At 42.9% G+C, this 15,611-nt stretch overlaps 1 protein-coding gene across 1 annotated transcript; it reads right to left on the bottom strand.

Annotated features, from left to right (window-relative positions):
• Nucleotides 1–1,325: 1,325 nt before the first annotated feature.
• LOC113714078 (uncharacterized) lies at nucleotides 1,326–6,574 on the bottom strand. The gene is made up of 3 exons (XM_027237877.1): nucleotides 5,630–6,574; nucleotides 3,760–4,202; nucleotides 1,326–1,656 (listed from the first exon to the last, which is right to left on the bottom strand). Exons 1-3 carry the CDS (start codon nucleotides 6,572–6,574, stop codon nucleotides 1,326–1,328), a joined length of 1,719 nt encoding a protein of 572 aa, XP_027093678.1.
• Nucleotides 6,575–15,611: the final 9,037 nt, after the last annotated feature.

Below are 15,611 nucleotides of genomic sequence, written 5' to 3' on the forward strand. Positions count from 1 at the left end.
GAAGGTAAAGGTACTAAATCAAGGGGGGTCAACAGGTTAAAGCCATAAACAATCTCAAAAGGTGAGTAGTGTGTAGCACTGTGAACAGTTCAATTGTAGGCAAATTCAACATGAGACAAGCACTCTTCCCAAGTTTTAAGATTCTTCTTAATCAAAGCCCGAAGTAGTGTGCCAAGTGTGTGATTGACAACTTCAGTTTGTCCATCGCTTTGTGGATGACTGGTGGTGGAGAATAATAACCTAGTGCCAAGTTTAGACCACAAAGTCTTCCAAAAGTAACTCAAAAATTAGACATCTCTATCACTAACAATGGTTCTAGGCATACCATGCAGATGGACAATTTCTTTGAAGAACAAATTAGCAATATGAGATGCATCGTCAGTTTTGTGATAGGGGATAAAATGAGCCATCTTAGAGAATTTATCAACCACTACAAAGATGGAGTCATTTCCCCTAGGTGACCTAGGGAGTCCTAAGACAAAGTCCATGGACAAGTCTACCCAAGGATAGTGGGGAATAGGTAATGGGGTATACAAGCCGTACGGATTTGTTTTAGACTTCGTCTTATGACAAGTGGCACATCTACCAACCATGCGTTCAACATCTCGACGCATGTGAGGCCAGTAAAAATGCTCTTGTAACATGGCTAGGGTCTTAACCATGCCAAAGTGACCCATGAGACCACCACTATGTGCCTCCCTAACCAAAAGACCACGGACGGAAGAATTAGGCACATACAGTTTATCCACATGAAATAGAAACCCATCATGCAAGAATTACTTTCCATGTGGGTTCTTAACACACATAGCATATATGTCACCAAAGTCATGATCATGTGTGTAGAGCTCTTTAATCATCTCGAACCCTAATAACTTAGCATCAAGGAAGACAAGCAAGGAATGTCTATGTGATAAGGCATCAGCTACCACATTCGTCTTGCCAGTCTTGTACTTAATCACATAGGAGAAGGTGTCAATGAAGCTTACCCATTTGGCATGTCTCTTGCTCAATTTAGATTGCCCCTTGAGAAACTTCAGTGACTCGTGATCAGTGTGTATCACGAACTCTCGAGGGCGAAGATAGTGTTGCCAGGTCTCCAAGGCCCTCACTAGTTCGTACAACTCCTTGTCATACGTGGGGTAGTTTAAGGCAGCCCCTCCCAGTTTTTCGCTAAAGAAGGCACAAGGCCTTTTGTCTTGCATGAGGACAGCGCCAATACCTACACCAGAAGCATCACATTCGGTTTCAAAAGTCTTGTTAAAGTTTGGTAATGCTAAAACAGGTGCATATGTGAGCTTGTTTTTTAGGGTAAGAAACGTTTGTTCTTAGGCTTCCCCCCAATGGAACTTGTCATTCTTCTTGGTCACGGCGGTCATTGGGGCGACACTGGTGCTGAAGTCCTTGACAAAGCGCCGGTAGAAGCCTGCCAATCCAAGAAAGCTGGGCACCTCAGGGACGGATGTAGGAGTTGTCCATTGCTTGATGGCCTCAATCTTGGACTCGTCCACTTTGATACCCTGCGAACTTACTACATAGCCCAGAAACACAAGTTCATTAGTACAAAAGGTGCACTTCTTAAGGTTAGCGTATAAGCGCGCCTTTCGAAGTGTCTCAAGAACTAGTCTCACATGCTCCAAGTGCTCATGTTCACTGCGACTATATATCAGAATATCATCAAAGTAAACTATGACAAATTTGCCAATAAACTGTCTCAAGACATGGTTCATTAGTCGCATGAAGGTGCTAGGGGCGTTAGTCAACCCAAAAGGCATGACTAGCCACTCATAGAGACCATGCTTGGTTTTGAAGGCCGTTTTCCATTCATTGCCTTCTTTCATCCTAATTTGATGATAGCCACTCCTTAAATCGATTTTGGTGAATATTATAGCACCATCGAGTTCATCAAGCATATCATCTAATCTAGGAATGGGATGGCGATATTTAACAGTAATAGCATTGACAGCCCTACAGTCAGTGTACATGCGCCAAGTACCATCCTTTTTGGGAACAGGTACCACAGGCACAACACAAGGACTGAGACTCTCTTTTACCCAACCCTTACCTAATAGGCCATCAACTTGCCTTTGAAGCTCCTTTGTCTCCTCAGGGCCCATGCGGTAAGCAGGTTTGTTGGGTAGTGGTGCTCTAGGAATGAGGTCGATTTGGTGCTCAATCCCTCGAATGCGTGGTAAGCCATCAGGGACTTCGTCAGGGAAAACATCCTCAAATTCCTGCAAAAGAGCAACCATACTCGAAGGCAATACCTTATCGAGTTTAGCAACATCCAAGAGCACATGCTTGCAAATCATGAGAAGTACAGGCTGATCAGAATTTGACAACTTTTCTAACGTCCTTAGCCTTAATGATCATGTTTTGCTTCCTAGTGGTAGGTGTAGTGGGTGATTTGTCATGTGTAACACTAGGTGTGCTCACTTGACCCTTGGTCGATGGCTCACTTGCAGAAGTGGAGCCTTTGCCAAGGGTCGACCGCCTTTTGTTTCCTCCTTTGACGGTCTTGTTCACACTCTCTTTGCAACTTAAGTTGGTCCTCATACACTTGTGCAGGTGTAAGTGGTGTGAGAACCTTGCGTTTGCCATCATGCAAGAGTGTGTACTAGTTTGCCTTTCCGTCGAATGTGACGTGATTGTCAAATTGCCAGGGTCTCCCCAAAATGACATGGGTAGCATGCATAGGCACAATGTCACAAACAACTTCATCAGTGTAAGTTCCAACGGAAAAGAGAACGCGTACCTGTTTGAAGACACGTACCTCTCCATCCTCACTTAGCCATTAGAGACGATAAGGGTGTGGATGTTTAGTAGTTAGGAGTCCTAAACTCTCAACCATGAGTAAGCTTGCCATATTCGTGCAACTCCCACCGTCGATGATGAGGCTACACACCTTGTCACCTACTTTACAACGGGTGTAAAACAGGTTCGTCCTCCTTAACTCGGGTGATTAGCACTCGTCGTACCACTAAGCACCCGACTTCTCCTTGTGTAGGTGAGCAATCTTCCTCAGCTGAGTCTTCATCCAGGCAGTCGCCTTTGATTAATTCGGGTATCTCCTCACAGTCGTCATCATCGGACTCGATCTCGCCATTGTGAGTGATTAGCATGACCCGTTGGTTTGGACATTGAGACTAAATATGTCCAAACCCTTGGCACTTGAAGCATTTGATGTCCCTACTCCTAGTCTTAGGAGTCTTATGTGGTGCCTTAGAAGTAGACCTGGATACATCGGTAACTTTGTTAGAGGTGGAAGAGGAATTTTGGTTAGGAACATTACCTTGAATTCGGCTTGAAGAAATTGGTGTAGCCGAATATCCAGTTTCGTGGGTTGCCCTCCGTGGTTGGTTGCCCTTCCATGAGGTCGAGTTGGAAAACTGGAAGGTACGGGCTCCTCGTCTTAGTTTCTTTCCCCTCTCGGCCCTAATAGCGAGTTCAAGAAGGTCATGCATGTCCACATAGTATTGAAGCTCCAAGGCTTCTTGAAGGTCTGGGTTGAGGCCTCGCAGAAATCTAGCCATGGTTGCTTCACTATCTTCTTGAAGGTTCGCCCTCATCATGGCCATCTCGATCTCCTTATAATAGTCCTCCACACTCATGTTGCCTTGAGTGAGGGTTTGCAGTTTGGAGTGGAGATCTCGGTTGTAGTAGCTTGGAACGAATCTTTTACGTATCAACGCCTTGAGCTCTCGCCAAGTTCGGACTCGCGATTCCCCCATTCTCCTCCTATGGGTCCTTATTTGGTCCCACCAAACTAGGGCGTAGTCGGTGAACTCAACGGTGGCAACTTTAACTTTTTGTTCCTTGCTATAATCGTAGCAGTCGAAAACCATCTCGATGCGGTCTTCCCACTCCAAGTACGCCTCAGGGTCACTCTTGCCTTTGAACGTGGGTACTTGGATCTTAAGTCCCTTTAGTTCGTTCTTGGGTGTGTCCCTTCGAGGCTTCTCGGGTCGTTCCTCATCTTCACTAGCGGAGTAGTCTTCACTGTTGGCCGTTTTGGGACCTCGGTTGCTCCGGTTGTGAGATCTAGAACGAGAGCCTCGTGTGAGACTCTTGGATAGCTCCTCAAAGCGGGTGTGTAACTCCTCCATTTGTTGTTCACTGATGCGCCTAAGCTCATTCTTCATTGCGGTGAACAACAATGAGTAGTTGGTGGTTGCTAGTTGTTGCTCTATGTCTCTCGTGGTGTCCTGCAAAAGGTTAGTAGCAAGGCAAAAATGCAAGTATATCCTCACTTCAGTCCCTTAGTGTATCACTCACTCTTGTGTGTGTCACTCGTTAGCACCCTTAATGGACTTACCAACGCCTTTATCTGTTGGAGTAGGTAGTTGAGAAATATCGCTCAAGTCCAACAATTTGTCACCAACTTACCCTCAAGAGTATTCAAGGATGTCGGACACAATTGGTTGAGATTTTTGAGATGGAAAGGACGAAATTTTGAGAAGGTTATGGGTGGCGGACAGATTTGGTAATAATGCTAAGGAAGGAAACCCTAGGTGTCCTAAGATGTAAGAGTGGTTCCTAAAACATAGAAGTGAAAGTAGGAGTGGTTCCTAAAACGTGGGAGTGAAGTAGGAGTGGTTCCCTAAAGCAAGGAGAGAAAATAGGGAAGTGTCCAAGTGAAACAAGGAGTTATCCAAGTATTGTACTTAGTTTCCTAAACTAATTGGGGAAACAAATCAGTTTTGGAATCTCCCTTGAAGACCCCTCTTGAACAACTTTTGGCAACTTCCAATTTCTTCTCCAAATCAGATTCGGCCTCTCTTCCTTTTGACCGAAGCTTTCCAGAATTTTCTCCTTCTTAAACCCTTCCCCAAAGTCGGCTATTCCCTTATAAAACCCCTCTCCTCACAGCCGCACCTTACTCCCAAAAATTCGGCTCTCTCTACTCCCAAGAAACAAGCAACTCGGCCCTTCCCCTTCCAAGGCAGCGTTGGTTCTTGCCTCAATACAATGGCTTCCCAAGATAACGTGAGCAATGTCACTCAAGGATCCCCCAAACGGCTTGCACAAGAAGCTCCCAAGAAATTTATTCCTAAACCAAGAAAGCCCTTTATGGATGCGAGAGGGTACAAGAAACTTTTTATTCGAAGGGAGGTGCAAGTTTTCAAGGCTCAAGATGATCAAGAACCTCAAGAGCCTCAAAGGGTGGTACAAGTGATCAAGGCTCAAGGTGATCAAGATTTTCAAGAAGAGGTGGGTCAAAACTTTTGAGTGCCTTAGCCTTTATTATCATGTTTTGTTTCCTAGTGTTTGTCTTAACTAATGCTTGTTCATTTGTAACACTAGTCACATCATTATTCCCTTGGGTCGGTTGCTCAAATGCAGAGGTCGAACAATTTCCAGATTCGGCCCCTTGTTGTTTTCTCCTTTGACGGTCCAAATCATATTCTCTTTGCAATTTAAGTTGGTCCTCGTACACTTGTGAAGGTGTGAGAGGAGTTAAGACCATTCATTTACCATTGTACAAAAGAGTATATTTGTTAGACCTACCATCAAAGGTAACATACTTATCAAATTGCCATGGCCTTCCTAGTATCACATGAGTAGCATGCATGGGTATAATATCGCACATGACTTCATCACAATACGGACCAATCGAGAAAGGAAGGCATACCTGCTTGTAGACACGGACTTCGCCATTTTCACTTAACCCTTGAAGTCGATAGGGATGTGGGTGTCTAGTTGTAGGCAGCCCTAAGCTCTCTACCATGATCAAACTTGCAACATTAGTGCAACTTCCGCCGTCGATGATGAGACTACACTCCTTGTTGTTTATTTTACACCTAGTGTAAAACAAATTCTCACGCTGTAATTGCTCATCCTCCTTAATACGGGCGATGAGCACTCTCCTTGCGACCAAGCAACCAATTTCACCCTGGGTTGGTGAACATTCTTCCTCGACCGAGTCAATTTCCAAGCTCTCCTCCTTGGTCAACCTGGGCATCTCCTCACAATCATCGTCATCCGACACTATATCGCTGTTGTGAGAGATAAGTATTACCCATTGATTTGGATACTGAGATTGTGTATGTCCGAATCCTTGACATTTGAAACACTTAATGTCCCTACTCCTAGGCTTTGGAGTTTCTTGAGGGGACTTGGAAGTGGACCTAGATACATCAACTAATTTGTTAGTGGTAGAATAGGAATTTTGGTTAGGGAAGTTACCTGGTGTGCTGCTAGAAGGGCTTGGTGTAGCCGCATTCTCAAGCTCGTGTGCAGCTCCCCTGGGTGGATTTCCCCATGCACTCGAATTGGAGGTTTGGGAAGTTCGGCCTCCCCTCCTCAATTTCTTCCCCCTCTCAGCCTTGATGGCTAGCTCCAAAAGGTCATGCATGTCCAAGTAAGGTTGGAGTTCCAAGGCCTCTTGGAGGTCAGGGTTGAGACCTCTAAGGAACCTTGCCATTGTGGCATCATTATCCTCTTGGATGTTGGCCCGCATCATGGCTATCTCAATCTCCTTGTAGTAGTCCTCCATACTCATGTTGCCTTGAGTGAGGGTTTGGAGTTTAGAGTGGAGATCACGGTTGTAGTAGTTAGGAACAAATCTCTTGCGCATCAATGCCTTGAGTTCTCGCCAAGTCCGGACTCATGGTTCTCCCATTCTCCTTCGACTGGTCCTTACTTGGTCCCACCAGACTAGGGCATAGTCGATGAACTCAACAGTGGCAACCTTCACCTTTTGGTCCTCGCTATAGTCGTAACAGTCGAACACCATCTCAATACGGCCTTCCCATTCTAGGTAAGCTTCAGGGTCACTTTTGCACTTGAACGCGGGCACTTGAATTTTAAGGCCCTTGAGCTCGTTCTTAGACGTGTCCCTTCTAGGCTTTTCGGGTCGCTCCTCATCCTCCCTAGTGGAGTAGTCTTCGCTATTTGCCTCTTTGGTGCCATGGTTACTCCGGTTGTGGGATCTTGAATGAGAGCCTTGCGCGAGACTCTTGGATAGCTCGTCAAAATGAGTGTGCAACTCCTCCATTTGTTGGTCACTGATTCGCCTGAGCTCGTTCTTCATGGCGGTGAACATCAAGGAGTAGTCTGCGGTTGGTTGATGTTGCTCCATGTCTCTCTTGATGCCCTGCAAAAGGTTAGTAACAAGAAGAAATAGTGCAATATATCCTTACTTCACTCCCTTAGTGTATCACTCTCCCTTGTGTTTATCACTCAAGACACTCTTTAAAGATCTTACCCAATGCCTTTACCTGTCAGTTTAGGTAGGTGAGAAATGCTGCTCGAGCCCAATGATCGTTTACCAATTTTTCCACAAGAGTAATCGAGAGTATAGGACACAAATATGGGTGGAAACGAGATGAGATGGCCGAATTTGGAAGGGATATTGTTGGTGGTCAGCAATGGAATGTGCGTCACAAAGAAAAGAAAACCCTAGCTTTCTAAAGTGGACGAGAGAATATAGGAAAGTTTCCTAGAATGGATGAGAGAATATAGGAAAGTGTCCAAGCGAGAACAAGAGTTACCCAAGCTATCTTCTTTAGTTTCCTAATTCAGTTTGGAAAACAAGTTAGTGTTGGGAACTTCCTTAGAACACCCTTTTCCTTTATTGAACAACCTTTGGAACTTCCCAAACTCCTCTCCAAAACAGATTTGGTTTCCTTTCCTCCCTTTAGCTGAAATTTCCAGAATTGTTTTTCTTCTTAATCCCTTTCCCAAGGTCGGCTAACTCCCTATAAAATCCCTCTCTTCATAGCCGCACCTTACTCCCAAGAAATTCGGCCCTTTTACACTTCAAGGACAAAGCAATTCGGCCCTCCCCTTTTCTTCGCAAGGCAAGGCAGCGTTGGTTCTTGTCTCAATACAATGGCTTCCCAAGATAACGTGAGCAATGTCACTCAAGGATCCCCCAAACGGGCTGCTCAAGAAGCTCCCAAGAAATTTACTCCTAAACCAAGAAAGCCCTTTATGGATGCGAGAGCGTACAAAAAACTTTTTATTCGAAGAGAGGTGCAAGTTTTCAAGGCTCAAGATGATCAAGAACCTCAAGAACCTCAAAGGGTGGTATAAGTGATCAAGGCTCAAGGTGATCAAGATTTTCAAGAAGAGGTTGGTCAAAATTTTTGAGTGCTTCTTCTAGTTGTAATTTTCTGTTTTTGGGGATAACAATTCAAGAAAGAATCCGTCTAGCAATAAAACTTCGACTTTCCTTCTATTGTTGCTCTACCCGACTCCTCTTTTTCTTTTCTTTTTTTCTGTTTTGGCTTGTCAAACGACTAACACAACAACTTGGCCAAACTTGAAGTTAAATTCCAGAATTGATATGGTCCTCAATGCACACGTACAAGCCTCCAAGAATTCCCCACGCAAGTTTCAAGAACTTCAACTTGCGTTTCTGTTTTGTTTTCTCTTTTTTTTTTTTTGACTTAAGGACAATTCAAATACTTGGCCCAGTGGTCAGACCAGTTTCGGACAGCCCTCTCTTTTTTTTTGTCACACAAGAAACGTTCACCCCGCAAGGTGTTGCAAGAATCTCCAAGAAACTTTCAAGAGTTTCAAGAACCCTAAAATTCTTGTAGATTTCCTTCAAGATTCGCAACACCAACAAGTTTAAACCCCAAAATCAGTTTAGAGAATTAACTAAAACGACTTGGATAACACCAAAGAAACTTGGACAGACTTGACAACAAAAGAAACCCTAGCCGCGCAAGACTCCTAGCCGCACAAAAACCCTAGCCGTCACCCTTTCTTTCTTGTGGTTTCAGCTATGACCAAATACTTGGCAGAATTGGTGCAACAAAGGGTACAATGTGAGGACCCGTAAATTTCCCTAATTTTATACTATTTATTTTATTTCCTTGCTTGCATTTCTCTTTATTATACTATTTTGATTTTTCCAGAGCTTTTATAAGTGAAAAGAATTTTAAATTCATTTTCCTAGTGTAAGTTAGTTCATGGGAAATTCGGAGTGAATATTGGACGTGGGACCCGCTAGTGCAGAAAGTTTGGTAAAATTCGGCCAATTAGGTTAAGTTGTGTATACTGGGTTTAATTTATCAGGTGCGAAGAGATAATTAGAAGTTACCTAGATGGATTATCATTGGAGAGACAAAAGGATAGAGTTGCATTAAATAAGGGTGACAAGTGTCACCTTGTGATGGATTCTTAAGTTTGACTACTATTCATAACTTTACCATTTAATTAAAATTGGCCAAAAATCATCTTCATTTCTTACCTCTCTTGGCCGAACCTCTTGCTCAAAGAAAGAGAAAAAAATCCTCAAACTTCCTACTTCATAATCTTGCTCCAATCTTCAAATCAAACCAATAAAACTTCAAATCATTCCATCAAATCTCTTTGCTAAGTGGTCTTGAGGTGATTAGTGAAGTGGTTTGGAAGATTAAGGTGCCAAGTTGCTCTTTTCCTTTGGTTACTAAGGTGAGTAGTGAAGGAACCCCTCTCCTCTATCTAATTATGTCTAATTAATAACTTGTGGTAGCCTAAGAGGTAATTTTGTGGATTATATCTTGATTTTGAGTGAAATTGGTGAAGTTTTATAATTATTCATGATTTTTCTGTTTTAATATCATTCATATGTTGTGGCCATGGATGATGATTGGAAATGATCTAGAATGAAGCTAGAAGGTGTAAATTGTGGTTAATTGCAGGAAATTTCCGCATTGAAAGGAAATTGTGGAAACTAGGGTTTCATTTCCCCTCATTCTGCCTGGTACTGTTCATCATAGTTAGGGGCCAAATTATCCTTGGATTAAAACATGAAAGTTGTAGGGAATGATATTTTAGAGATGTCTGCAAAATTTCAGGCCAATCGGAGCAACGTATCCTGTGAAAAAACCGAAATACCCCTGCTGCCCTGTTTCTACCCGAACATGCTAATCAGCTTCTGTAATTGGTTAATTTGATTGGGAATACTACCGATTTGGGTGTTGGTGTCTTCTTAAGAAATATATCCTGGTATCTTAGATTTCAGATGGCTTTGGAATCACTTGAATTGGACTTTGGTAGCCTGAATTATGGTTATTTAACCAGAATGCGGTTCGTTAACCTGTTTATGTGGTTCTGGTTTAGTACATTGAACTTTTGACTTAGTTTCACTACAAACTAGACTGAGTGGCCTTCTTCAACATTGTAGCCCTTTCTCTTAGCTTCAAAACGGTATAAGTTGTACCCCAATTTGATAAGTGTAGCTCCAGTTGTGTCCGTTCCGCTAAATGACGTCAAAACTGTCTTTTGGTTTTAGGGTTTATAATTGGGGCTTTTCTAGGGTTTCTTTGTTGAGCTACCATTTGGATGTTTTGAAGGGTATTGTGGCTCTAATTAAAGTTGTTTGATAGTTTGTGATTGGGTGTTGAGGTTTGGTTGGAAAAGTAAAGAAAGACAAGGGGAAGTGCTGTCCAAATGTTTGCAGGAGCTCCTGCGCAGTCTCGGGAGATTGCTATATCTTGATGTAGAAATGTTGGAATTGAGTTCCGTTTGTTGCGTTTTAAACTAGATTCACAGAGCTATAAACTGTGTAAATTTCAGACTCTATTTCTGTCTGTCCAATTTATGGTGGTTTTTCAAATTTGACTGAAATATTGTATCTGTTCTGTCTTCCACTGGATAAAGCAGCAACTTGTGACTTGAATTCGACTGACTTGCGTTCCGAATCTTACAATAGTGTTTTCTGGAAAGTTATAGCCCTTTGAATGCATTTTCCAACGGTATAAACTTTTATTAATTTTGAACTTACAAAACTTGAGATATGATTTTCCATATAAGGTTGCGCGGAACTGGAAAATCCTGTTTTTCTAGTATTGACCTTACTTTCATTTCCTACTTCAAATTTGGAGTTGGTCAGTCATTGTAGGTAGGGCTTTGAGGTTGTTCATGCCTTTAAGACTAATTATTACCTTTTCACTCCGAGGTCACCTCTTTACTTTGCATTAATAGTTCTTTTGACTAGGCATATGGCTCGTAACCGAGTCTCACTTGCGAACTCCATACTAGGTCTTGGAGTCGAGTCTTAAGTGTTTGTCTTGATTGTTCTAGGAGGTGCCGACGATTAAAGCCACACTTGGGAAGGAAACTTTTGAAGTTATCCTTATTTGAACTAGTGAGTGGACCACTCCCCTGAGTTATTGTTAAACTGGTTTTCTGTACTTGCAACTTGCTATGTGAATATCTTTCCTGACTGTTAATCTTGTATGAGACGAGGGTGTACTTTATCACACTCGTTCTCTTGCCTGTACTGAACGAACTGGAATCTATTACTTGTACTTGTTATGCACTTGAACTTGTTACTTGTACTTGTTATGTGATCGTTTAGAAGTGTGTCCAACGATCGTCCTGTTAAACTTGATCCTTGTTAAACTTGAGCTCAACCTCATGGGGAGTTAATTAAATCGAGCCAGCAAGGGCTTGGTCGAGATAATTGACAATCCTTGGGTACCTGTTCCTGGGGAACCTTTGGGTATTGAGACTCTTGATTTCGGTATACTCGAGTATTACCATTCCTGTTCCTGTTTGGCGTTCGGGCCCGGTAAGGGGGATGTTTGGTGAACGGGGTTTTGGCGTTTAAGTGGTGTTCTACTGGACTGGTTTCTTTATTGAACGTTGACGGAGGGTCAACGAGGCTGGATCAAGTATAGCAACGGGGATTTGGCTCCTGAGAGCCACCTGTATCCTTTACATTGTGATGTTCATTCATTTCTCGTATTTGATGTGAATATGTGCCTCCAAAGTGCTTTCTCATGAATTCTACTGATTCTACTGTTTATTCTGTTGGTACCTCATTGAGCTTTTAGCTCACCCCGTTCCATTATCCTTGTTTTCCTTACAGGGAACCATCTTTTGGAACTGCAATGTTTTGAGAAATGAGTTGAGCTAATCAGAAATACTTTTGTTCTTTTGGTATAACTCCTCGACAACTTGGAAACCCTAAATGTATCTTAATACAATGTTTCCTTTTGGATTTGTAAACTTACTAATATGTATATTTAAAATGTTTCCTCATGTTTATGTAATATATAGATATTCGAGAATGTACATTCTTTCATTGCAAACAAAGTGTACTTGTACGTGGTTAGATCCTACGTGGCGGCAGCCCTTCCATTTCGTCGTGATTCTTGTAGTTTTATTCCGGTCTTGATGGTGGTATGACTGAGTCTCGGCGAGAGTTGGACAAGCGGTCCGCCGAACCCTTTGGTTCGCCTTAGGGTGAGGTGGGGCTATCACATACAAACTCGGTCAGATTAGAACTAGTAACAATAACGCATGATTTGGACAGATTTGGAGTTGTACCATGCACAATTCCACTACTCAACAACACTAGCAAGTGTCGGCCAGATTTGTAACAACACTTTGGACAGAATTTTTACCACCAAGCTATGGCACAACTCAAGGACAGATTGGGTGCAACTTATGACCAGAGATTGGACGCAACAATGAACACAACAAAGGAGTTTTGGACAGATTAGGGACAAAGCTCAAACGACAAGAACAAACTCGACACAAACAGAATTTTTTTTTGTAAGACAAGGTAGCGGAAAACAAGGAAAACTAAGACAAAATAAGACAAAACAACGGATATAATGGAAGATACCTCAACCTAAGCTCTGAAACCAACTGATACGTTCCTCGATCAACTTGTTTCGAGACACGTAGTACGTTGCCCAAGGATCTAGCGAGGTTGTCCTACGCTTGGATTGCGGGACCTTAAATCAACACGAATGACACGAGTTGGTTTAAAGCGGTAGAACGACGACTCCGATGAAGGTGATTACTCCACGGGATAGGTCGTACGAACAATCATGGACCAGACGCAAGACTACTCAATAATCCTTGCCAAGCAAGTAAAAGAATTGACACTCTCTCTTAGAGGAAGAATCGAAATAAAGGAAACTTTATTCATAAAACTTGTGTCCTTAAAGCTTACAAAGCTAGCCTATTTATAGGCTAAAGGTAACAAGGAAAACCCTAAGAAAACCCTACAAGAGTGGTCGGCCACCTTGACACCAAGATGGGCCGGCCTATGCTTCTACTACGCAGTGAATCTAACCCTAAGCCACATTAAGGCCTAACCCCTATTCGGCCCAATCATTTGGAGGCCCACTTGAGTCTTCATGGGTTTGGATCAAGGTGTAGATCACTTGATTGTCTCTTTCCAAGCCTTCAATATATCTATGGACTCCATGTTGGTCTTGGACAATTCGAACAAGGGCTTGGTGGGATTGTTTGAAGAGCTTGGCCCATGCACATGTGACTGGGCCCAATGGAACTTGGACCGGGTCATTGCGTGGGTCCTGATCCATGCACACATCACGTGTTGATCGAGGACCGTATCAGGAAGTGAAGCGCATGGAACCAAATCGATTCGATGTTCAATTCCCCTAATTGGTGGTAGTCCACTTGGAATCTCATTGAGGAAAACGTCATCGTATTCCTACACAAGAGAGGCCATACTTGATGGTAAAGTGTTAGCAAGGTCACTTGTAATAAGCATCACCTCTTTGCACAAGAGTACAAAGATAGGTGTATTAATACTTAAAGTTTTCCTCTCTACATTGGCTTTTATCAATAGATTTTGCCTTCTCTCTTTTCTTTCCTCTTTGGCCGGATCACCATTTGCCTTTTTCCACTCATTTTCTCAGCCTTTTCACTTTCTTTTGAGCTCTCGGCTTTTTCTTTCTTCTTCCTCTCACTCTCTCGCTCACTTTCTTTTATCAAACTCTCTTGACCCTCACAAACTTGGCTAGGAGTTAGTGGTACAAGAACAATCCTTTTTTCGGCTTGCTTGAAGGAGTACTTGTTTGTAATGCCATCAAAGGTAACCCCTTTGTCAAATTGCCACGGTCTTCCCAACAATATGTGACACGCTTGCATCAGGACCACGTCGCATAGCACCACGTCCTCATACCTCCCAATTTGAAAAGGTACTTGAACTTGCTTGGTCATTCAAACATCCCTACTATCATTTAACCATTGCAAACGATAAGGTGTTGGATGTCGTAGAGTTGGTAGTGCTAGTTTCTCCACCATTAATGCGCTCGTGACATTAGCACAACTTCCTCCATCTATTATCAAACTACACACTTTGCCTTTTATGTAGCATCGCGTGTAGAAGATATTCTCCCTTTGCAAGTGGTCGTCTGCCTTAACTTGTGTTGCTAAAGCTCGTCAAACAACAAGTCCAACACATTCATGGACCGGCAATGCTTCTTCTTCTTCCTCTTCTTCAATGAGTGATGGCATCTCCTCATATTCGTCCTCATCATCGGTGACAAATTCACCACTTGACAAGATGATCATAGTGCGTTGGTTCGGGCATTGACTAGCAATGTGCCCTCAGCCTTGGCACTTAAAACAATTGGTGTCTCGGTTCCTTCCTGTGCTTGACTCAATGGCAGTCTTGGGTGTTGTTTTAGACTCCTATTTAGTCGAATCCGGTCTTGATCTTGAGGAGGTAGAACTAATTGCCCCTTTTTCCTCCTTCTTTGGTAGTGTATTTCGAGGATAAGAGGGTGAAAAACTAGTGTAGTTCTTTGGCTGACCCCTTCTCTTTAATCTCCTCTAAATCTTGATGGCCTTCTCCACCAAGTCTCCGAGCTCCACATAATGTTGTAACTCCACTTGTTCTGCGATTTTGGCCCTTAAAGCGTTCAAGAAGCGGGCCATTGTTGCTTCCCAATCCTCCGTGATGTCCGCTCTCAACATGAGTATCTCCATTTCCTTGTGGTAGTCCTCAACACTTCGAGCTCCTTGAGTAAGAGTTTGAAACTATTGGTACAAGTCACGGTAGTAATGACTTGGTACGAAATGCTTCCTCATTAGATACCTCAACTTGGTCTATGTTTGTACGGGGGGTCCCCATTCCTCCTTCGACTAGTAGAGATTTGAACCCACCACACAACGGCATAATCGGTGAATTTGACCATTGCCAACTTTACTTTTTGCTCCTCCGAGTAGGTATTGCAATCAAAGACAAGTTCGATCCGTTTCTCCCATTCCAAATATGCATTGGGGTTTGACCGTCCTTGGAAGAGTGGAATTTTCATTTTAATGCCTTTGATATCACTTGATGGTCTAGCATCCCGCTTGGTTCTCCTTTGCTTAGGTTTGTATTCGTCGCCCGAATTAGAGTTGCTAGACTCATGCACGTACATCTTTCCATGGTTGCCCTTAGAACTCCCTTGCGACATGTCCAAGCTATCAATGCGCTAGTGCATCACCTCCAACTTTTGGTCCATCATTCGCCCCAATTCTCCTTTTATTGCCTCTGTAAAAAGCTTGAAATCAAAAGCTTGGGAACTTGTTCCTCCCTCGTTAGTCATAGTGAAGTGTAAGTCACGAATTGAGTAGTGAAGAGAAGTAATTTACCTCACACACTCCCTCACGTGTATGCCCTCACTCTCGTGTTTTGTTTTCACTCACACTATCCTCTTTAATGATCTCACCAATTTAATTTTCAAGGCCCCTCGTTCAACTCCTTAAAGAAAGCCCTTGAACTGTTGAACTTTTGAAAGCCCAAGAAAGAGAGGCTGCTGTGTTCGGGAATACCTTCAGAGATCAGGGTTGGCACTTTGATATTTGGTATCAGAGCTAACCTAAAGGGAAAGGTTCTCTCAACCTTTGTTCTCATCTTATTA

Source organism: Coffea arabica, chromosome 10c (genome assembly GCF_036785885.1).
Source record: "Coffea arabica cultivar ET-39 chromosome 10c, Coffea Arabica ET-39 HiFi, whole genome shotgun sequence".
Classification (NCBI taxonomy): domain Eukaryota; kingdom Viridiplantae; phylum Streptophyta; class Magnoliopsida; order Gentianales; family Rubiaceae; genus Coffea; species Coffea arabica.

Bases quoted from the DNA above. Each gene is read 5' to 3' on its own strand.
- LOC113714078 (XM_027237877.1), bottom strand. From the start codon at position 6,574: ATGCGCAAGAGATTTGTTCCTAACTACTACAACCGTGATCTCCACTCT. The intron at 4,203-5,629 runs GTATGCCTTCCT...AACCTTTTGCAG, and splicing joins AAGTCCGTGTCTACAAGCAG to GACACCACGAGAGACATAGA. The intron at 1,657-3,759 runs GTGGGACCAAAT...TCTGATATATAG, and splicing joins ACCGACTACGCCCTAGTTTG to TCGCAGTGAACATGAGCACT.